The sequence below is a fragment of the Athene cunicularia genome (genome assembly GCF_003259725.1).
Source record: "Athene cunicularia isolate RWA chromosome 1 unlocalized genomic scaffold, athCun1 chr1_part1, whole genome shotgun sequence".
NCBI lineage: Eukaryota > Metazoa > Chordata > Aves > Strigiformes > Strigidae > Athene > Athene cunicularia.
Genome location: NW_020799091.1, coordinates 78,332,884 through 78,355,321, shown reverse-complemented (window position 1 = coordinate 78,355,321; position 22,438 = coordinate 78,332,884). Strand labels below are relative to the sequence as shown.

Here is a 22,438-nt window from a genome sequence, read left to right as displayed (position 1 = left end):
AGGGTATCAGTTTGTAGTGAGATGGATACAATCAACTTCTTCAAGCCCCACTAGAGCTCCCCTGTCTCTGGTCTCTCAAAAAATGTTCCATCAGTAAGAAAACAATTTTATGGGACATTAATAGAAGGAACTGGATCACTAAGAGCACTGCAGTATTTTCTGGTAGTTCCAGTGGGAGATAAATATGCATATATGGAGGTAATACCATCCAAGACAATAGTGTATACATATTCATAGAATCGTAAAACAGTTTGGGTTGGAAGGGACCTTTAAAGGTCATCTAGTCCAACCCCCTTGTACAATGAGCAGGGACATCTTCAACTAGATCAAGTTGTTCAGAGCCCCATCATTTCAAATTTTATCAGTGTGAAACTGGCTTGGGGACTTTGGGCATGCAGGAGTACAAATGAAAAAACCTCCTTCATAGCCATCTATACCTCAAGTTAAAAACAGACTGAAGGCTGTCAAATATTTTCTGGTTTAGGAAAAATAAAAAAAAAAGAAAGAAAAAACAGTGACATATAGAACCTGTATTGTCTTTTTGAGAGAGCAGGAGGAGGAGCTCTCTAGGTCTGGAGAGATCTGGGCATAGAAAGATGTGCTCTACAGCTCTCCTACTTCAAAGAGTGCCACATGAAAATCTTCAGGAGCAGAGGCTAGTGGGACAATGTATGTATTAGAAAATACAGAGAAGGCTGTTTTAAAAGTTATGATTCTTCATGGTTTTTTGACTTCAGAACTTATGAATGAATGGCATCAGAACATGCTCATGCCTGCTGGGTATTTGCTTCCTGCAGGCATCTGAGTAATTACATTTACTGGCACAGGTATTGTGGAAAGTAAAAATGCATTGTTCTTGGGTAACAAGCATGGAAGTTAAGTCAGAGTACAGAAGCATCTGCCTTATCTTTACAGTCAACAATCATGCTGTTACTGGTTGCTTCTTCATAATGTTTCAGTCTTGCTGTGCTCAGAAGCCCCCTTTGTCACAGGAAGCGCAGTTAGCACTTCTAGGGCACATCTGGCTAGTCCCACACTTGTAGAGGAATGCGTAGAATGTAATACCTCATATGCAATCCCTCTCTTCTTCTGTATTGCAGCCATTACTGTTAATGAAGTGCATTGCTGACATCTCTTAGTTAAATATCCTGTGGTCACAGAGAGGGGACCATCTCCCACAGGAATTTATTTAACCAGCATGTCATTTAAAATATGCTACGATTGCACTGCAGTAGGCAATTAGAATGAATTCAAATTGATCAAGAGTTATTTTTATATGTATGACAGAGACGCTTCAGATTTGTTCTCTTGTTTTTCTGCCTCATATCTGTCTTTCATATTCTGTAATCAATATCTTTCTCACCTGCATGTCCTGGGCCTTCCATGTGCCACAGAGCTAGCCCCTCCTCACCTCTGTGAAAGAGGTCTCTCTGCTATCATTAAAATGGTGTGACCACCACTGGATGTTGAGTCTAGCTGTCTTTGTCGTTCCTACAGGTTGAGTGGAGTCATAAATTTCATCTGAGTTTTGACCTCTCTTGATGTTCATGATACCTGCCACACTCCTGAGGAACTTTAGTTGATCTCAGTAGTGCAGAAGCATAGGAGCAATATATGTTTTCTCATGCATTTGTTTACCTGTACAAATGACAAGCAGAAATTTGGACAGTATCTCTAGTAACACAGACAGAAATGGCATCAATGCTTCTGATCTTGACAGCAAGTTTTTGACTTGATATACCTCTTTGTATACAAGTGGCCACGTTCAAATCCCTGTATATCAATGAAGTTTGGTGTTTTATGGATTTTTCTTATTTGTAATCACTTTATCCCATGTGACAGCACAAGTAGAATGTGTTTTCTTCATAGTGTCAACAAAGAATAATGGAAAACCGTTGATGTTTTCACATGAATAAATCTCTTACAGTTCCGGAAGTTGCTCTGTTATATTTCTCACTGGTAATATGGTCCTGTGCTGTAACCACACAGGAAAACGCTGCTGCACAGTAAGCATCTTGGCAAGATTAGGTAAATTGTGTTATTACTGCAATGACAATCCAGCTGCCTGCATTGTCCTAGGAGGCACAAGAAGCATGTCATGTAGGTGTCTGTGAAGCAAAATAGAAAACTCATGTGCTGTTACCACACCAAGAGTAATCTCCAAAACTCTGGGGAATGGTTGTAGCTAACAGAGGACTTAAAGAGTTGTGAGAGCGTAGAAGTCTTGTGGGCTAGGAATTTCTCCCAGGGAGTTTCCATCCTACTTCCTCTTGCCTCTTCCATAGCCAAATGCAGATGGGCTTCTTGATAGAGGAGAGGAACTGATGCCTAACTTGGGTCTGAAAAAATAGTTTAGTAAGTGCTGTAGACTACTCAAAAGTGTACATGATATTCTTCCATTGAATTTCCTTGAAAAGTTATAGACAAACCTGGGGGAATTTCTGGGCAAGTGTCAGAAAACAGCTCTGTTGCTACTTATGTCAGTTTAATACTGCTTTTACTTTTATAAAGCAGAGATGTCACCAATAGTGCTTGCACTGCCCAAGATTGCTTTTAGAAGAAAACATTCCACTTACCTTGACTAACCCTGGCTGCTAGGGCTGGGACAGGTGTTGGTGGGAACCCCTTGGAAAGAGGTGGGTAAAGACGTTGGTCCAGTGGGGAAGAAAGGACTGTTAATAGATGATGCTGAAGAAGTAGATAAGATTTTCTTCTTTTACACGAAATTGCTGTAACCTATTCAGAGGCTTTATATTTGTATTATAAAAGCATGCTACATGTTGCCATTTGTTATTATTTATTTTTCTCTTTGTGGGTAGATGATCATTTGTTGTTGATTCATATGCTGCCTCCCACTTTTTGAGAGTACAGGCTGTCTGCCTCACAGTCTCAGCTTCTGTAGGAAGAAGAAACCAATAGGCAGGTAATCATAATGGTAGGTACCAGTTTTTCTCACACAGTGATTGTGCAATGGTTCAAGCATAGCAACTGAGATCACACAGACCAAACTGTTCCCTTTTTCTCTCCCCACCTTGTTAAATGTCAGACGACAATGGTGCTTCTGAGAGTTACCAGGCTAATTAGCAAGGTGGTGTAAAGGCTTGTGCATTGCTATTGCTCACACAAGTCGGACTCAAAACAGGCTTCAGCCATCAAAGAGAGAGAACAGGCACACCAAGTGCGTATCTGCTTGTGTGTTAGCTTTGTTTTGACAAGCTTCGGGCAGCCGATTATTATTCATTAAAACATCAAACAAAAGTTCTGAAGTTTTTTCATATATATCAGACTGGACACTACTGTTTCACAGCTGCAATGGAATATTGCAGCTCCATGTTTGAAATTACCTGCTGGAACGCAGTATTTTTCATGGGCTGATGATAAAAAATAAAAAGAGCGTCACGTTTATTTTTCTGCTGAGGTGGTCATTGCAGTAGTTACAACTAGGACAACTACCTGTGTTTTCATGGCACTCACACATTATGGCTCCAGCTATGAGTCAAGGCTCTGTTTTGATGTAGACAACTGTGCAGTGGTTCTAGCCACCAGAACTTAGCCTCAGCACAAGTCAGGGGCAAGTGAGTGAGACCCAGGACATGTGTGGATGGGGTAACCCCTGAGGGGCTTTTCAGTACAGAGGAAGTGGTGACCAGCAGGATGAGGTCATTGCCCCTCAGTTTCAGAAAGATTAAACAAATCAAATGACCTTCTGCTTTTAGGAGAGAGCTGCCCCCTGCCTCACTGATTTGTCAATTGAAATGTCCCCTGAATCCCATAAGTATATGGGCTCAAAGAGTGGATCATTTTATATCTGTGTTTAATCTTAATTGGGCAGATCTGTCAGCTTAAGCTTCTAGCATTGATGAGCCCTCTTGATATCCTGATGTTCGTCCTTAAGTGGATGACACATTTAAAGTGACTCCTGAAGATGGGAAAGGTGAAGATACTGAAAGAACTCAGAAAGACCAGGAATCAGAAAGGGTTCTTGTGATGAAGAATGTTGTAGGACTAGTCAATTATGAGACACTGAGGTAGAAGAAAACTAATTAGAAAAAGGTGTTCTCTTTTATTCTCAAAAAAAAGGGGGAAAGAAGTGAAAATGTATGCCAAATTCTGTTAAAGTTCTGAAGTATTAATTTAACCTGTATGGAATAGAATTTGAATCAGCAAGGGGAATATATTATCCAGATTTTGCACAGACCTTCACAGAGTCTCATTGTTTTCCTTATTAAACATTTTGGTTATAACCTCCTAAACTATTTCAGTCCAGAATTTCAGCTGTGAGAAAGTTGACATGGGAGCTTTTGTTTGTGTGTACACTAGGTCAGAGGCCTGGGCTCACTTAGTTTAGGAGTTTTACTAGGCAAGAATCCTAAAAGTATCTTTTTATTTTCATATGTCATTCTTTTCTTACAGTTAGTAAAGAATCCCAATATTAACCCATGTTTCAGTAGAATATTACAGGTAAACTGTCAAACTTTATTTTTTTCTTGGAAGACTGTTAGAACAAGAGTTCAGTCCTGTATCTTCAAACTGATGTGGAAAAATACCTTCGTTCTAATCTCATCTTCAAAACAGAAGATTGACATAGCTAAGATACACCTTCATCTCTGAGGAGCCAGGGATGAGGTCTGGAAGGCCAAAGCCCTAATAGAATTAAATCTGGCCAGGGATGTCAAGGGCAACACAAAAAGCTTCTATAGGTATGTCAGTGATAAAAGGAAGACTAGGAAAAATGTGGGCCCTCTCTGGAAGGAAACAGGAGACCTGGTTACCTCCAGGATATGGAGAAGAGTGAAGCAGTCAGTGACTTTTTGCTTCAGTCTTCACCAGGAAGTGCTCCAGCCACACCACCCACATTGCAGAAGGCAAAGACAGGAACCAGGGGAAGGAAGAACCATCCACCATATGAGAAGATTAGGTTCAAGACCATCTAAAGAACCTGAAGGTGCACAAGTCCATGGGACCTGATGAGATGCATCTGTAAGTCCTGAGGGAACTGACGGATGAAGTGGCTAAACCATTATACATCATATTTGAGAAGTCGTGGCAGTCCAGTGAAGTTCCTGCTGACTGGAAAAGGGGAAATATAATCCACATTTATAAAAAGTGAAAAAAAGAAGACATGGGGAACTACAGACCAGTCAGTCTCAACACTGTGCCCAGCAAGATCATAGAGTGGATTCCCCTGGAAACTATGCTAGGGCACATGGAAAACAAGGACGTGATTGGTGACAGCCAGCATGGCTTCACTAAAGGAAAATTGTACCTGACAAATTTGGTGGCCTTCTACAACAGGCTTACAGTGCTTAGTTGATAAGGGAAGAGCAACTGATGTCATCTACCTGGACTTGTGCAAAATAATTGACACTGTCCCACGTGACATCCTTGTCTCTAAATTGGAGAGACATGGATTTGATGGATGGATCACTCAGTGGATAAGGAATTGGCTGGATGGTCACACTCAAAGAGTTGTGGTCAACGGTTTGATGTCTGAGTGGACAGCAGTGACAAGTGGTGCTTCTCAGGGCTCAGTATTGGGACCGGCGCTGTTTAACATCTTTGTTGGTCACATGGACAGTGGGATTGAGCGCACCCTCAGCAAGTTTGCTGACAATACCAAGCTGTGTGGTACAGTTCAGATGCCATCCAGAGGGACCTTGACAGCCTTCAGAGGTGGGCCTGTGCAAACCTCATGAAGTTCAACAAGGGCAAGGTCCTGCGCATGGGTCAGGGCAATGACAAGTACAAATACAGACTGGGCCGTGAACAGATTGAGAGCAGCCCTGCAGATAAGGACTTGGGAGTATTACTGGATTTAAAACTGACTATGAGCCAGCAATATGCACTTGCAGCCCTGGGCTGCATCAAGGGAAGTGTGGCCAACAGGTTGAGGGAGGTGATTCTGCCCCTCTACTCTGCTCAGATGAGACCCCACCTGGAGTGCTGTGTCCAGCTCTGGGGGCCCCAACATAAGAAAGACATTGATCTATTGAAGCAAATTCAGATGAGGGCCACAAAGATGATTAGAGGGCTGGAGCACCTCCCCTGTGAGGACAGACTGAGAGAGTTGAGGTTGTTCAGCCCAGAGAAGAGAAGGCTTTGGGGAGACCTTGTAGCTGCCTTCCAGTACTTAGAGGGCTACAGAAAAGATGGGGAGGGACTCTTTATAAGGAAGTATAGTGATAGGACAAGGGATAATGGTTTTATACTGAGAGAGGGTAGATTTAGATTAGATAGAAGGAATAAATTCTTCACTGTGAGGATGGTGAGGCACTGGAACAGGTTGCCCAGAGAGGTTGTGTCTGCCACCTCCCTGGCAGTGTTCCAGGCCAGGTTGGACGGGGCTTTGAGCAACCTGGTCTGGTGGAAGGCGTCCCTGCCCATGGCAGGAGGGTGGTACTAGATGATCTATAAGATCCCTTCCAACCCAAACCATTCTGTGATTCTAAGATTGAATATTGAGGTTATGTGTTGCTGAGGACTGTTCATAGATCAGATGCAACAGACTGTAGTACCTTCAGTAGGTTAGTCTAAGGCCAGAATGTCCATCTCTGATGAATTATCTTGCTTTTCTTGGCTTGGGTCACAACTTTAACATTATGTTGATGTAGTGTCTTGGTTTTAACATGTACCACATACCAAAGTGTATTTACATTTTGGTACAAGTGTTGCATGCGTTTACTTTGTACCTTTGGGTTTATTTTAATGTTTCTCAGATATTTTAGAGTATAAATCCAAGGGTGAATCACAGAATTTGTCTCCACTTTCCAGAAGTGATAATAAACACGTTACCCAGCTATTTTAGCAAGTGTACCAAATGTAATAAAAGACATTAGCTGTCTTTACAGAGAAAACTGTTTACTGTATTGATGCCACCTATGACAAGAACATATATCCACAGAATTTCTTTCCATTAACAGCAACCAGTTCACACACAGTAGTTTCAGTAATTACATCAAGTGTTCCGTTTCTGAGGGAATTGATTTTTTCAGACTTACTGGGACATCTGGGGAGAGAGAAGGTAATCTTTCATTTTACTGCCAAATCTAGTTCTCGGTTCATTTAATTAGTTGTAATGAATATGATCTAAGGGTTTGGAAGCCTAAATGCAGTCCCAGTCATTTAAGGGAAAATATTGCTTATGCTGCTTGAACATGTGCTGTTGTACATTTTTTGCATGCAAGTTTTGTATCCAGTTCCACCAGTTGCATGATGCTGTGCATCTGCTCACATAAAGTGAGCATTAGTCTCCTGTACGACTTGCCTTAGTTAAGGTGAATTTGAAGGAGCAGGGCTGAGTAAGTGTGTGATTACAGTCTGAGCCCTGAGACAACCCCATCTGAAATGGAAGAAAACATACATAGTTGAGCTTTCTGAATTTTTATTGTTCACTGGTGCACTTTGCTCCCAATATGCTCCAGTTAAGTTCTGAATAAAAATGGGAATTCAGAGTTGCGCGTTCTCTGTTTATTTTGGCAGGGAGTAGTTTTTTGGATCTGTCTACTGCTTACATTACTTGTCACTGTATTTCATTATCCATTTTCCTTAACACTGAGAGTGACTATGATTTTTATCTGGACTTGCATTTTTGTGACAGCTCCAGACTGCTCATTGTTTTTAACCACTGACCATGTTATATACTTTATAGGCTGTTGTAACAGTGGAAGGCATCTAAGTCAACTGTAGCGTATACTTTGTGGAGCTATGGAACTACAGCTGGATACTTATTGAGTCGACATCAGTGTATCTTTTAAGTGAAGAGGCTTATTACCATGCCCCTTAGTTCCAACCTCTGCCATTTCTTCTCATATAAATACCGTCTCTAACATGTTCCTGTGAGTCCATGGATTTTCTTTCAATATAGCAGTGTTCATGAAGATTATATTAAAGACAAGTAAGATTGTGAGCTAAATTCTGCTCCTTTACACTACATTAGTAACTCTTGGACATACTGTACCAGGCTTGCTTTATCAAACTTGGTCAGAGATGAAAATTGTATATCTTGCCAATTTTTAGATGAAGGCTTCTTTCCCTGCCCCCCATTCAAATTTTCCACAGAAACACAGATTTTTCTGAGGAATTTTTCCTCTTGGGAAAATAAAAACAGTATCTCTCAGTCTGGAAAAAAAAAAAAAAAAAAAAGAAAATAAAATTGATTTCATGTTTTAAGCTAGAAGTCCCAGCTGCTGCAGGGAGGAGGTTGTCAGAACACGCAGGCATGCACGCTGCTACACGGGAGTTTGTCAAAATGAAGGTGACAGGAGCTTTTCCAAGCAGGGAAATAAACAAGCCCAAAATATTATTTTTTTTCTCCCAATAAGGAAATTGCAGAAATTTCTTGTTGTGATTTTTTTTTTTTTTTTTTTTTCCAAATTTGGCTTTTTGCCACCATTGAGACAAGAACAAAATGGAAATACACAAAGCTTGCAAAAATTTAATTTTTCTAAAGGTAGAACAGGGGAAATAATTTGTTATCTTCAAAACATGAAGTTTTTAGTGATCTGTTCCTTTGTAAAATTTTGCTGTGAGGCAGTTTTTTAATAAAAGACTCAGCAAATGCTCAGCAAATTGATTTCCAAGACGTTCTTATATCGCATAGCAGGTTTTACATGTCTGCTTACATCAGGAAAACTTTATTAATCATATCTATTCCATCAGTTAGAGACAAGCTAATAGTTTTAAAAGCAAATGGTTTCACTCACTACAAACAAAAGATGTTTGTCTTTTTAATGGTTTGTATTTTGGTAAATAGCTAGGAGCTTTGATTGAGAAGCAGCATGCATTTTCTTCAGTGCTATATGAATACAGAATGGAAGTAAAAAGTGCTAGGCTTCTTGGTGAAATCAATGGCACCATCAATGTGAACATGGAAAAATTAGTGTACTATGCAACACCTTTAAAAGAAAGATTTGTGTAACTTCTGAGAATTTACCTGTTGTGTAGATGTGCTGTGTGAAGGCAGAGGAAGGGAATGGGGATAGGGATGGACATTGAAGAAATGCTTTGCTGCGGAGCTCATTGGGCAGGAGTGTTGAAAGGCAGGAGTCTTTCAGTGGGTATCACAATGAAGGGAAGACATCTTACTGAAACGCCAAAGTTAAATGGGGAAATATTATCATCCACATTTCTATATGCAAATGAGACAGTTATTGGAGAAGGAGTTGTGACCAGTGTTAGGGCAGTTGCTTATTTAGATACTCAGATACTGACTGTTGTGGGTTTAGGGTACTGCTTTTACAAATCCAGATCTGGAGACTACTGCATGCACACATCCGATGTGAAGTCCCATTAAGCTTAGAAATTACTTCTGAGACATGAAAAAATTGCTATCGAAAGTAATTTCCTTAATAGTAAACTTGAAATAGCTATTGACTGTACATATGTATAAATACATTTATTATTTTGTCTGTAAAGTGTGCCACATGGAAATCTCAGCTTCCATTTTAAAATTAATGATTACTGGCCATATTCTAAAGTTCAGACACATGGCCTGAGCCAACCACTGTAAGGAAGCAAAATGCACATACAGAAGCTCTGAAACACTGTGTTTTGCAAAATTAGGTGTATGTGATTATTTTTATTTTCTAAATCTTTGTGAGAACACAAGTGTAACAGAGGTATTCTTGATTATGTTCTGCCAAATCTGTCTTTAGTACTTGATGTACTAAGACTGGCCCTTTGTTTCTGAACACCTAACTAGGCTGCCCTGTGCTTTGCAAATAATCCACGTAAGTGTGTGGTGATCAACAGTGACTTAAGATTTCGTGCTTTATTACAATTCAAAGCCAAAGAATAAATACCAGTAAATATATCCCATGTGAGAAGCTTTTGAGCCTTTATTAAGAGTACTGACACTGCAGCCCACTAATTTCCGTGTGCTGCTTGCCTTTGGCAAAGCTTTGCTTTTAAGTGTATTCTTCTAGTATACAACTTTTAAATATTTCAGTTGAAAATCAGATTTATTTCTGTTATCTTACGTGTATTGCTCCTTTCAAAAGTGCATTAGGGAAGTAATTCTGGTGAGGATTTCTTCTTGCCTTAGGTAGAAGAGTTAGTTTCTAAAGTTTCTTCAAAGGCATGGTTTCAGTCAAGGAGTTGTGGTTGGTGCCAGGAGCAAGATATGTCTTTAAATACTGATTAGGAAAGATAAAGTGACTAGAGATAGATTTATTTTATCAGAGCTGTGGTACTATATATATCTTTGTATGAGGCTTTTACACTGAAAGGTCTACCTCGAGGTTTAATGGAGATCTAATCTCCTGCTGAAGGTTTTTAAGAATAGATTAGACCAATGTCTATGTGACTCTATTTCTGTGCAGGAAGTTGACCCAAGTGTTCTCTGCAGAGCTCATCGTGCCTTTTATCTGTGTGGTTTACATTTTCAACACCTGTTCCTGTTTATTAATAAAAAAGTATGTAAGCTAGATGATTGATGATACAGAGGACAGATAGTACAATGAAACATTATTAGAAAGAAGATGCATTGTTCATTTTTCAAAGGGATAGCATCTCAATTATTGGGGCCACTAGCCTGTCCAATGAGAGGCCTTCTTCACTGTGATTTCGATTCCTTGCACTAAAGACTCCTCTCTCATTTATTCATTAAGGCTCTGAGCAGGAATACTATAGACTAATTTAATTACTCCTGGAGGGAGCAAGCTATGAAGGCTGTTTTAGTTTCTTGCACAACTCCTTCTTTAAGGTGAGAGTGTGAGGAGAGACTTTTATCAACGGTTTATAACAACAAAGTGATGGTCAGAAGGCAGTGGGGACCTGGATGCCATGAACTACCTCTGTGACCACGAGCAGGTCCCCTGAGTTCCGAAGAGCAAAGTGAATTTCCTTGTCGTTTGAAGGCCTCAACACATGGTCATGCTGAGAGCAACCTGGGGGAAAGCTGTAAGGGAGATATAAAGAAATTTGGTTGCTGCTTCACCTACCAGTTACAGGCATGCAAGCCAGTTTATCAGTACACAAAAAGTTCAATGCTAGGTAAATGCTGGCAATTTAATGTCTGGCCTGCCCCTAGCCCACCTGGTATTGTGGGGATTACAAGTAATTCTTATCAAATCAAGAGTCACTTTGACTAGGAAGGGCACTAAGCTACTCTCCCCCTTGCATATATAAAATTACTTTTTATTTAGGTAGACACTGACAGGAGACAGTCAATTTTCCCCTGCCCTCGGTGAACTGAAGGCAGTTTTAGAGCTGTTACTTGCATTTTTACGATCTCAAACTGCAGCATCAAGGCTCTGGTTTGTTGTTTATTTGGGATTTTCTGTTTTGAGTATTTTTCTCAGTACAGCTAAAATATTTTCTTTTACTGTAGTTGTTTCAAGGTAGTACTGTAGACAGTTTCTGACATCTTTTACTGTCGGTTATGAAAGCACTCCAAGCAGGGGATGTTGTTCAGTCTTTCTTAGAGTTTTCAAATCTCTGCTGATCATTGTCATATATGAGTGCCTTCCATGTAGAGAGTAGGGCAGCTGCAATTTCCCTGATGTAGCATAATCTGTTTAAGTTAGGAATTTACCTAGCTTTTGAGTTTAGGGAAACTCCTGCAACACTACAGATAACTGCTGCAATGTGAAAAAATACAATGTCTATAATTTTGTTTTGCACCTGTTATTTCACATTACTGTTTTGTGAATTCTATCATGAGTCTGAGTGTAGCAAATATTGCCCTGAAGTGTAGAAGGAATGGTTCCCTCTAATTTCAGTATACCTGGAGACATTTTTTTCTTCCAGAATTGACACAAGGCATGTGCTTCATCAAAAGACCTTCCTGGAGAAAAATGTGTAGCAAATTACCCTTTGGCCTACTCTTTCTGGGTTTGTTTTTGTTTGATGTTTGTTTGGGTTGGGGTTTTTTTGTTTTTTGTTTTTTGGGGTTTTTTTAAATTTTTATTAGAGTACTATGATTTGGGAGTTCTTATGACACAGGAAATCCTGTCCTAATGTGGGCACTGAAGCAAGCAGAGATTTTTATTAATTGAGAATCTGACTCAGTCTGTGCACTGGGAAGTCAGAATTGGCATCCTGCATCTTTATCTGTTCTCCCTTTCCAGGGGTTCACCCACCTTTTGCTACTCTCCAGTGACAGCCACAGAAGGGCACACAAGGGCATTTGGCCCTTACTTTCTGATCCTCTAAAGGCTGCCAGGTAGCTTTGCACGCTTGAGTAAGTTATTTCCGTCGTCTCTTCTATATATGGCAGCAGCAGCAGCTTCCCTTATCCTAATATAAAAAAACCCAAGGTTTGAGCAACTGTTTATATTTGTATCAAAAATGAGTTGGTTTCCTTAGGTCCAGCTAAAGGTTTAGCAAATACCAATAAGCTCCAAAACAATTGTAGTTTAGTATGCTGATTTTTCATTTCCTCTATAGGACTCACTGAATATCTTCTATTTATTTTCATCTTTAAAACACAGTTATCTCTACTCAAGAGTCCAAATGCAACAAGTCTAAAGAATACATTTTTTTAAAAAAATCAAATGAAAAGGGAAGATAGGGAACTTTATTCTTGGTTTTGGTGTGGTGGTTTGAAAAATTCTGAAATAATTAAAAATTCTGATCTTTTAAGGATATTTATACACTGCATACACAAACTGAAGGCAGGCATCCTCTTTGTATTCTCTTAAGGGTTCCTTTTGGTGCTGCTGGAGCTCATATTCATCTGCCAGACCTGCAGCATCCTGCACAGCAGGAGTGCGGTGGCCTGCAGCAACTGAAAAGCGGATCCTTCCTGGCTCCTCTTCTAGCCAGGGTGGGCTGTGCTCACTGACAACACCCTCCCTCCACTTGTGGCTTCTGCAGCCCTGATCCTGCTCCAGAGCCCCAGTCCCATATCCCCTATCTACTAAGGTTTGGCTCTCACCCTTAGACTACGTTGCACTTGTGTTTGCTCACCAGTTAACACAAGTCCCTCACTACAGAGAATCATGGAAGAACACGTTTGAAAATACCAAAGTAGTTCTCTTCTTCCAACGTGCATGCTTGGAGACTATTTAATACCTTACATACACTAGGGAAGGTGTAGGCAATTGGACCTGAAATCTGTTTTGTTATGACTCCTCTGTCCACCAGACTTGAGTAGTATTTTCTGTCTGAATTAGAACATTGCTCAAAGATTATATTTGTGTGTGTGTGTGCCTGTGTGTGTGTGTGTGTAAGGGTTTCTACCTATCTCGTTACAGTTGTAGTCTATATCTGTATCATCCTGCTGCTTTCCAACATGTAACATTTTTTGTTCAGCAAGTTGGGACATGAGTCTGATAGAAATAGACTTTGAGAATAGGGTTCAATAGAAATGGTACATTTTTCACTCTAACAGATTTGATTCTAGTTTTGAACCACACTTTTTGGATGTGTTTTCCTAAAAGACAGAACAGTCTATTGATAATATGCTCAGCTGGTATAAATTGGTATATCACCTTTGCCAGCAGAAAAGATGTGGAGCATCAAAAAATCTATTAGTACCTGGGAAACAAATTATGGAGGGTTGTTTGTTTGGTTTTTTTTAAATTTGTATCAGAATCACAAAAGGTTATTGTGAAGCGCTATTTGATTAATAAAGCTTAGTTCGCTGTAGAGATTCAGCTTGCTTTTGAAGATTTCCAGCAGTTTTGCCTTCTAGGCAGGTTCCACGGCAATTTATGAATACTTCCTAGAGAAATAATTTAATTCATATACCAATATGACCAAATTCTTACTGTTCCACAGTAAAGAGATAGTGTATAATGCAGAATTTAAACTTCCAGCAGCTTCATCACTTAAACCCGCACATTTGGACTTTGTAATTCCTCCATGTTTCATTTTAACAATCATTAATGCCTTAGTCCAGAGGGATTGAAGCATATATGTGAAGAAGATAGGCTAACCGCAGATTACCAAAGAGTCTGATGGGATGAGGGAGAATAGAATGAAAAGCACACTTTTGTCTGATGGTTGTGGGTTTTCTCAAGTGCTGGTATTGTATACACTCTGTACTACTGAGAACATTGTTTCCTGAGCAGTCAGCTTTCCCTGTGCCTCACCCAGTTTCTCACCGTTGCCCTGGGAAGGGTTTGGGTCAGGCAGCGCTCCTGCCCAGAAGACTGCAACACGTCGGCTCTGGTCCCACCTGTGCACAGCCCATGGGGAGCTGCAGCCCTACTGAAGAATGGGCTCTGACTTCTCAGCTCTGCCCTTTTCGCACAGTTTCTTCTGCCATAAATGCATTCAGATGGAACTGCGTGGAGAGGGAAATGCAGAAGCTTGTTTCGAGAAAACAGCGTGTAAGAGGGGAGCTGCCTCTGGGTGTGTTTGTGGTGCCTGTAGTGGTCAGCCCGAGGGCAGCTCCGTGGGCTGAGGTGAGCATGTGTGAGCTGGCTGCCACCTGGAAAGTCACAGCTGCAGCTGAGGGGTGCGCTTGAACAAATATGGCTTTTCTTCCATCTATAGGCTGACAAACACGAAGGAGTGCTGATTTAAGTCAAAGTGAAATAGAGAGCAACATAGGCCATACGGAGAAGTAGTGTGAGAAACAGGGAGATAGTCCAAGGCTTCTGGAGGAATATAATAATCTGCATCGCTGATGGAGATCCCCTTGTGTGTGTACTGCTGAGGACAGGTGAAAGGGAGAGAGTGAGTGATGGAAAATAACTGTAGGCTCAGGCCTTCTGTTTTCATATTGCTTTATATGCCAAAATCTGTAGCTCCTGGTTCTCTGGTTGAAATTGTTTACCTTCCATCTGTGCTGCAGCTGGCAGTGCTTTGGAAATTGCTGAGTGGGGACAGGGTATTTCAACAAGTTAATCTAAATAAATATTTCAAGATGGACGTTTATAGTCACAGAAATGGGTAAGTAAAACCAGCATGCTCTTCTTCAGTAGAGCAGCTCCAAGCATGCATTCAGAAGCAAATTTGCTTTGTATAGTGACCCAAAGAAGCAACTTCAACCACAAACACAGTGCAGCTGTCAGTGAGTGAAGCACAGTCTCATCTTTATTGAGCTCCATCAACGGAATTTAGCAGTGTATTCTGATTGCAGTCTCTATTACTTGCAGTATTGCGCAGACAAGAGAGGCTGTAGCTTGGCATTCAGCTTGCAGGTTGAGTGCAGGAGGCTAGCACTTGGGGAAATGTGTCTGTCTTAATGAGTGAAGTGAACAAACAAGTCCTCAGGAGAGGTCAAACTTGGTACTTTGTGGTGCCATTGGTAGTCATTTTCAAGACAGAATGGATTAGAAAATACATTCTATTTTTATTTTTTTCTTTAAATGCAGTCAGATCCAATACCTGTTTAGGGAAAATGGCCATGAATACAACTACTATGAAGAAGTATTTTAGAAGTCTCACAATACTGACTTCTTAATCTGTTTCTGATTTGATAAATGAGCTATGGGTATGATATTTCTCTCTCGCATAACTTCTCTCTTTATACTGTGTGAACATAACTCTTAATTGTAGAACATGACATATTTTCTCCCCCAAATGGACAAGAAATAGAATTCTCATAAGCAAAGGAAATTGCCAGTAGATGGAGAGGGGAGTTCTCTTTACTCAACCCCATAAGTAACGGATCACCTCTTTTGCCAAAAACCTGCCTAGTTATATTAGTTTAAAGTCTCTGTATGAATTTATGAATTATGTTTCTGATTAACAAAAAAGTGTCCTTGAATGTAACATAAAAGCAACATCCATTCTTATAGATAATCTATAAGACCACGTTTGAGGAAGGAAAATGCTGAAGAATCGTACAGCCTAATACTGTAATAGTGTCATAAAAATTACCTAGGAAGTTCAGATGCTATTGTGCTTTTTACTATATATTATATTAATTATGAAAAACATACTGGATTAGAGCTTCACAACATAGTGACTGTTAAGTGACATAATATGAAACTGGTGGCCAAGAGTTCCTGAATGTTAGCTCCAGGTGTGCCACTAACTCTATTATCTTGAACAAATTCACTATAACTAAATCTGTGATGCTTTTGCTTGTGCTGAACACCACCTGTACCTACCCAACAGACTTTTTGATTTCCATATCTTTAAAATTAGTAAAGCAGTCCTGGAAGAAAGTAATAGTAACAGGATTCAGCCTGCTTGCTCTCTCTTTTAGTCATATGTGGTGTTGGTAGGTGGTCTTGTGCAAAGAAACAGAGCAATCTGTCATTAAAAAAATATAAAGTTCTCTCCTTTTTTTAATCTTCTTGAGCTGAAATTTATATATCCTCAGTGTGAAAATGTCTTCTTATTACCTAGTTTATAGAACCATGGTCTCACTTAGAGTGAAATTTAGGCCCTGAAATGTGCTATATAGAATCTGGGATTGGAGAATGTAACCAATAATTAAATGGTGTTAGTGATGACACCTCAGTTGTCAATTGAACCTTAACCCAAAATTTCAAAAATAATAATCTTAGATGTCAAGCTCCTCAGTTCTTGTCCAAAGTCACTATGTGAGTACAAATACTCTTATATTCTTTAGGCTGTGCTTCACTGACAGAGTCATCAAAAGATGACCTAATTTTTCAAATAGAGAAGTCTTTTTGGCATTAACTGAACATGGAAGTGCTCACCACTTTGGAAAAACAGGTCACATAGCAATTTAATATGCACTCAGGAGTTTGATTCTAGACTCTTGGTTTTTTAAATATTCATTATGCTAGTCTTAATATATAAATGCCCAGAGAGTGATATATGCATTGCCGTGAAAAATGCAGCAAGTGAGCAAGTGTATGAATTAGTAAGCATTGAACAAACCAAGTTCATTTCTGAAAAAAACTGCTCGGCACAGCTGCCTGGGCTGGTGTTCTTCAGAAAAAGCAGAACAGGTTATGAAACAAAAAAATTCAGCTTCCTTCACTTTGACAGTAGCTATCTTCTGAGTGCTTCTCTCATCTTGCCGATACAATTGAGTGAAATCTGTTGGAGGAGCAGTATTTTGTTCACCGATGGAAAGCAGACATTAAGAGACAATTATATACACAAAACACTGGATAAAAGCCCAACAGCATTTATCACTTGGTGGTTTACACATTTCCAAAATAGCGGTCCATGTTTAATAGCACTTCGGGCTGATACAGTGCTATTTTGCAGAAATATTTGCTAATTAATTTACAAATGTATGGTAGGTATAATGCACGAGTAATGATGCTTTGCCTGTTTCCCAGAAATGCTTTGGATATTAATTATATTCTCAAAACATACTGCAGATAATAAGTACTAAACATTATTATTATTATTATTATTATTATTATTATTATTATTATTATTATTATTATTTATTAATTGAGTTCATTTAAGATGTAAAACTACTAGAGTTGCATAAATCTTCAAGCAGTTCAGCAGTTCAGCAGTGTTCATGCCTGATGTAACCCGCATCAACAATCATTTCAAAACATATTTATTTTTACAGAATATAGACTGTAATTAAGCACATCTTTTGCTGGGGAGAAAGAGAAGTGGAACTGACTTCAGACCTTATGGCAGATCTCCTAAGCTTTAGCTTTTCACTGAAATTCCTCAGTCTTACTTTTATGTGCAACTCTTTCTTGCCACAGAGTAAACTTTAAATGTAAATGGTTGTAGCTCCACTGCCTTCCGTGGAACTGCACCCACTGCCCAAGGTGAGTGTCTCTGTTCTGTCACTCTGCTATCTCTTTCTTTGCTCAGGATTGCTCAGAGTGGACTCTTCTGTATTTTCTGGTTTGTGTTTGTCCATCTCTGCTTCTTACATTCAAGATTGCAGAGACAGATGCACAAATGTTATCTCAGCCTGTCATTTACTGAGGAATTACTTCACTGTTGGAGTTGAAAGAATCACCTATTAAGAACAAGGTTCATGAGAAATCATTTATAGTTTGGCTCTGGAAGCTATAAACCTGTTTTCCATGTGGATATGAGTGGCATTTGTTTTGGTGTTCGATATTGAATAGCATTAATTTTTCCTATATTTCTGTTGTATTTGATTGTGCAGCACTAAAACACTCCAGAAGTTGCCTTTGTGTAGATATAATATCAAAACACTGTATTTTATGTCCGATTTCGACTTTTGTTCTCATTTTTATGTCTCAGTAGACTTCAGTGGAATGTCAGAATATCAATAAATGGGTCTTTGGAGAATAAGGCTCTGAGACTCCAAAGAAATGCAAGTCATTTATCAAAAGGCTACTGTGAAGCAGTAATTTCAATTTATAACATAAAAAATAATTTGAAAATTTTATATTTAAAGCTAGAACACAATGGTAGTAGGGAACCCTATAAAAACAAGCAGTACTGTCAGGTGTATGTAAGCAGGCTACCAACTTAACTATTCACATTGCCAAGAGGTGAAAGAATAATTTCTGTAAAAAACTCAGTTTTATCAACTGGAAATGTCAGAAGGTGTGAAAAGACCAGGCATATTAATCAATCAAAATGTGACTTTGAGTTATGAACTTGTTATGTGGCTACGAAAAAGGAAAATCTAATCATAGACCGTATCAGGCAATGAATTACCACCATTATATTGCTGAACTCTCATCTGGAATACCTTATCCATTCTAGTCAACCTTATTTCAGAGAGATGTATTCCTACTGGAGCAGGTGTGGAAAAGGGGAATTAGCATAACCAGTAAATGGCAATCTACCTCAAGAGACAAGAACTGATTGTGATAGTGAACTGAGTGCTTGGAGCAAATACGCTCTAAATAAATGCAGAGTGCAAGTGGACTCAATTAAACCACAGTTACATAAGTTAAAAGAAAATGTTAATTTTAAAGTAAAAGGATATTAACTGGCTATGAAAAAGTCAGAATTTGTCCAGCTGTCTGTTATGTTCTGGGCATGGCTTTCAATAGGAGTTGAGATAAGACTATGGGGAAACAGCTTGTGTTCTATTGTGACCCCTAATTACAAAGATGAGAGTTCATTGACAAAGATCTGCCTCATTCCTCTGTGGTATGTTCCCTACTGTGAAAGACCACTTAAGATCCTGTCTTACAGAACTAGAAAACGTGTTGAGACAGATTGTTTGGTGACCTTCTTACCATGAAAGTGAAACACAGATACAATGTGTTAATTTTTGAGGTTTTGGCATATTACAAAACCAGTAAGTCAAGGGTAGGTGTTCATTAACCTTTAGGTAGAGTGGTGTCTATGTTGGTGTTAGTATTAGTCCCTATGTTAGACCCTTTATATTGCTTTGGAACTTAAAAAATTCAAAAGGTACAAGTTAAAGCAGGCTCATGTCTTAATCCCAGGTATTTGTTGAAACCTAATAAATAAAATGCATTTTTGTTGACTTTTCATTATAAAAGATGCTGCTGAAGGAACTAATGATAGCCAACCTTTTGACGGAATTGTTTTCAAGAATGAACTTGCCTACGCTGTTGCTTGAAATCTTTGGTCCTTAATACCTTAGTGAAAACTTTGATGATATATAATAGGGTGTCAGAACAATAATTTCTCTGAGACTCTAATCCATCTGAACCAATTTGGACATGCTGTACCAATATGCAAGCTCCCAGTGTGAGTTCCTCTCATATGGGTCATGTGAAGGTAGTCAGCTATCACCCAACTGTTACGCAGAATTTATCCTGGAGATTAGTAATCCTCCCTCTCCAAATACTACCTTCAGCTCCAGACCTGAATCACAAACTCGTGACCATGGATGAGGGCTAACCAGTACCTTTTAGGTTTATGGTACCTTACTATGAAAAACATCCAACAACAAATCTCCATTGTTAAGTCTTCAAAATTAGCTTTTCATTCTGCCACATGGGCTGTGTCATCACAGATTTGTAGATGTGCCCAGCAGTATGCAGTGGGATACATTTTGGTTCCCCAGTACAACTTCAGCATTTGGGTGAACAAAGCAGCGCTTCTTTGGGCTGAAGGACGGTGACAGTCCCTAGCCTTTGTGAAATGTGCCCCACAGTCTCCCTGACTCCAAGTGCCATGGCCATCTCAGTCTGTGTTCCTACAGCTTGGTCAGCAGTTTATTCAGCATTCTCTCTCTTCACTTCCTTTTATTTTTTTCTTCCTTTTTTCCTCTTACAGATGGACAAAAGAGGAAGAAATCATTAAGAAAGAAACTGGACTCTTTAGGAAAGGAGAGGAACAGAGACAAAGGTAAAATGAGTACCTGTTTACTGATCTGATTACGTTTTTGTTTTGCATATGAGATTTCTGTATATGAGAACATGTATACTTTCTGGAGTAAGAGAATTTGCTTAGCTGAGGTACTGCCTTAGTTATTTATTTTCATGTTGAAAAATATGTCTTATCTTTTCTATTTGTCATTGGTATAACCCAGATCTCTTCAACTGACAGCTAATTTCCTGGGAGAAAAGGAGGAGTTAAAGGACTGCATATTTTCTTCATTGTTCTTTCTGCCCATTTTCACCATCCAGTACAGAGTGCATTCTGGATAAGATGATCCAGTTGTTTACCTGTATTTGCACTCTCAATTTGCAAAGCATGTGAACCCCACCCTGTCCAAGCAAGTCAGTTGGTTTGCTTTTCTTTTTTTTAACCTTAGGAAAATAGCCATTGTTTAAAATAGAGAAATGATTCAGTGCTACTGATCAGTTGGATTTTAATAGACTCCATGTGACATGGATTTACAGATAAACTTGTACTCTTTTGTTTGGACAGTTATCAGTTTTATGGGCTGGGTCCTAATCCACTGGATTTGATCCTTAATTTGCAGCCATTTGAGCTAAGTCTAGACGTTGAGACCTGAAAAGTGTTTCTGAAAATGCAGTTTCCTGCACGTAGGTAATTATGCATCTAATTTTCCTGTAAAAGTAGTTCTGGAAAAGTGGTAGTAAAACTCAGAATTAACATCCCAGTTTCACAAACTCGCACACAAATGCACAAATTTGTAACAAGAGAAGTGATTTCGTTACTCTGATGTTATTGTTTGTAATCTAATTTGGCAGAAGGATGGAACTTTGAAATTCCATTGAAAAAATGAACATCCCCTTTCCAAAGCTGCTTTAGATATTTGTCAGGAAGAAAATACTTTCCTTTTAATTATTGTTTCTTCGGTGACTTCATATATGGGATTATTTTCTTGGTTTAAAAATGGCTGTGGGAAATATTTGCATTAGTTTTTCTAAAACTGAAAGTCCCCTGACATGTTTGTTTGGGTAAATCCAGTGTTCTCCCATGTTGCATTGCAAGTACCAAATCTTTCATTTATTATGAGAATTACTTGATATAGGACTGAGCCCACATGCAGAAGTAGTCTTTAAGGAAGATGTTTAATGATTTTATAGACACCTTTGAGGAAAAATCTTGTACTGCTCCTGTCAATGCATTACCTTTGGCTGAAGTGTAATTAATCAGTCATTATGTTGCTTAGCTTCCATGGGGTTTTTTCGCATAGTTCTCCATGCAGTTAAAAGTGCAAAGCAGCATAGTTCTATGCAAAACCTTCCCTGCTTTTCAGTGCATTTACCAGATACTGATCTTCATAGCAGCCTGTGGGGTGCTTTTCTGCATCGGAAATGGCTAACCACTTACTGCTTTTTTTTAAAAAAATGTTCTGGCTTTCACAAATTTTTGATGCACTGAGAGTTCTTATCTTTTCCCCCATATGGGTAGCACGACTTCGGTAGCCTCCTTTTAAAGTTTCTATTTAAAAGCTCTTTTGAGAGTTTAAATACATTTTATCTTTTTATTCTCACATTTTTTATTGCAGTAGCAGATTTTGGCAATAATAAATTGATTTGATAATTCACCAAAGAGCAAGTTTTGCTGTGTCACCCAAACCTGGTGGATCTTTGCAGTTGCACCTCCGAACTCCTCCAAAGCCTCTTTGGTACAGTGCCTTGAGAAACAATAACTTCCTTCGGTGATGCATACAAATGCTTAACCTGGAATTGCTCTTTCTTTATTCCACTAAATTCTCTGTTGACAAAGATCTTTCAAACAATAATTTTTACATCTCTGTTCAGGGATTTTTTTGTGTCTACTTTGCATGATAGCATTCATACTCAGTAACTTTGGGGGTATACTTTCTGTTTTTATTCCAGTGGATTTTTTTGAGTGTACTTTGCTGTTTAGGTCAGCACTTTGTTCTTATTCATCCTTGTATATATTTATCTACTTCCTGTTTTTCAGCATTACTCATATCTTCTGGTTAACTCTACCCAAGCATTTTTAAAAATCACTATGCTGATTCTCTTAATTTTAATTCCTTTTTTTTTTTTTTCTTTCTTCTTTTAACTTCAGGCATTTCAAACATGTACCACTCTGTTTTTATCCCCTTTCTTCTGTCTTCCACTGCCTTATTCTCATTTATAGAGATGTCTTACATCCTCTCTTCATGTATTAAATAAGAGTACCCTCTGAGGGGAAAATACCCCAGCACTACTCAGAATAGCAGAAACTATATTTCTCTCCTTCCTTGAGGATGTCCATATTGATAGTAGTGTCAGGTTGGTCAGTAAGGGTGGAGAAG

General features: G+C 39.1%; 1 protein-coding gene across 4 annotated transcripts in view; it reads left to right on the top strand.

Annotated features, from left to right (window-relative positions):
• Positions 1-22,438, top strand: part of ARHGAP6 (Rho GTPase activating protein 6) — a 316,856-nt gene that overhangs the window by 253,769 nt on the left and 40,649 nt on the right. For all 4 annotated transcript variants that reach the window (XM_026850458.1, XM_026850466.1, XM_026850443.1 and 1 more), the window contains exon 3: positions 20,029-20,100. In XM_026850458.1, coding sequence (XP_026706259.1) covers positions 20,029-20,100 — 72 coding nt within the window. The remainder of the gene's footprint in view (positions 1-20,028; positions 20,101-22,438) is intronic.